The following is a 1,892-nucleotide window of genomic DNA, read 5'->3' on the forward strand; positions in this document are numbered from 1 at the left end:
AAAGTCTACAACAACTGTTAAGTTTCTATACCTTTCAGCACAAGCGCGCACACACACACACTCAAACCCAATCATGCACGTGCACACACAGACGAGCGCATGCTCCCCCACAACCACACATGCATGCACAGACACTCATGCACAGACACACGTGTAAAGATGTGCATGCGCATACAGATATGTGTGCACACAAATACATGAGCACACATGCACAAGAGCACATAGATGCTCACACGCACATGCAGAAGTGCGCACACTCACACAAATGCACACTAACACACACATACGTATCCTTGTACATGCCTTTTATTTGTGACAATCTGAATCTTTCTTTCATCCACAGATACATGGATAGTAGTGGAGTTAGTGGTGAACTACCTTCAACTCTTTCCAAACTTGCAAACATGCAGATCATGTAAGTCCTTTATTAAATTTGAGTATGTGTGAATATGAAAGTAACTTATTTTTCTGCTATTACCATTTAGGTGGGCATCTGACAATAACTTTTCTGGATTAATACCTGATTTTATTGGGAGTTGGACAAACTTGACCTCTCTGTAAGTGCAAGATTTTTAAATCCTATATGTTTTCTAGTTTTGCATTAATAATTCTTAAGTAAAATTAGATAGTAAAAGATGTGCAAAATCACCGAACTTATTATAATTAAGCTTAAAGATTTGTTTCTAGGCGAACCCTTTCTAATAGTGTTTTCTTTTTCAGTCTATTTGAACAATTTCTCTTGAATTATAATTGCTATGTCTGTTATAAAAGATGGACTATAATAACAACCTTGGCTACTGTCTAATAATGTGAAAATTCTCCCAGGAGATTCCAGGGAAATTCTTTCCAAGGTCCAATTCCTTCAAGCTTATCTAGTCTCACCAAACTCACAGACTTGTAAGTGTTTAATGCTTCGATTGCTGCTTATTTTGGAACAATACGCTAATGTTTGTGGCTTCACTGAAATCATATACATGCCGAAACTACATTATGTAATGGTGCAGACGGATTGGAGATATTATAAATGGGAGCTCTTCGTTGGCATTTATTAGTAATTTGACATCATTAAACACCCTGTAAGGCCAAAATTTCAAACTCATATTTATAAATTAACCTATATTTGCTTAGTTACTTGTTTGGCATTTACAATATGATGTTGTCTCCACTGCAGGATCTTAAGGAATAGCAAGATATCTGACAGTATGCCGTCAAATTTTGCGTCCTTCACAAGTTTACAAAAATTGTGAGTCATCTAATCTAACAATGTTGTTTAAAACTCATTCACTTAAAATTTATGAGTTGACTTTCATATTTAATTTGAAGGGACTTGAGCTTCAACAACATAACAGGAATACTTCCTCAGTCTCTCTTCAATTTGAATTCACTCAGCTTCTTGTAAGAAATTGTGATCTTATTCACAAGCAAATATCTAATGTATCTTCTTCTGCTTCTACACATTTTCGTACTGTGCAAAATTCATATTATTAATCAATATGAATTCATGTTTGAGCAGATTTCTCGGAAACAATAGCTTATCTGGAAGTTTGCCTGCTTCAAAGAGCAGATCTCTTTCCAATATGTATTCTCCTAAACTTCCATCACTATAAATACTGAATTTATCAGCATAAATTTCTGACATCATATAAATCTACTTGTCTGCAGAGATCTATCATATAATCAACTATCAGGAAGCTTTCCACCATGGGTTAGCGAACAAAAGCAACAACTGTATGTTAGAAAATCAGGGGAAAAAATTCTTACTGCTACCTCCTCACAAATTATAATTTTTTCCTCACCTCGACATATTATTAGTTATTTCAATCTGATATATCTCAGCTACAAAAATAAGTCCGTAATACATTCTCATTAATTAAGTAGAAAGGACTCCTATG

General features: G+C 34.9%; 1 protein-coding gene across 2 annotated transcripts in view; it reads left to right on the forward strand.

Annotated features, from left to right (window-relative positions):
* Positions 1-1,892, forward strand: part of LOC109844365 (probable LRR receptor-like serine/threonine-protein kinase At1g56130) — an 8,682-nt gene that overhangs the window by 2,484 nt on the left and 4,306 nt on the right. The window contains exons 1-9 of one of the 2 annotated variants that reach the window (XM_020413365.1): positions 7-16; positions 344-415; positions 486-557; positions 826-897; positions 1,005-1,076; positions 1,172-1,243; positions 1,324-1,395; positions 1,514-1,579; positions 1,663-1,728. In XM_020413365.1, coding sequence (XP_020268954.1) covers positions 348-415; positions 486-557; positions 826-897; positions 1,005-1,076; positions 1,172-1,243; positions 1,324-1,395; positions 1,514-1,579; positions 1,663-1,728 — 560 coding nt within the window. In that variant the 5' untranslated portion in view covers positions 7-16; positions 344-347. Of the gene's footprint in view, positions 1-6; positions 17-343; positions 416-485; positions 558-825; positions 898-1,004; positions 1,077-1,171; positions 1,244-1,323; positions 1,396-1,513; positions 1,580-1,662; positions 1,729-1,892 lie in introns of those variants that run through there. The other variant, XM_020413366.1, reaches the window with a different exon arrangement.

The sequence above is a fragment of the Asparagus officinalis genome, chromosome 6, assembly GCF_001876935.1.
Source record: "Asparagus officinalis chromosome 6, Aspof.V1, whole genome shotgun sequence".
NCBI lineage: Eukaryota > Viridiplantae > Streptophyta > Magnoliopsida > Asparagales > Asparagaceae > Asparagus > Asparagus officinalis.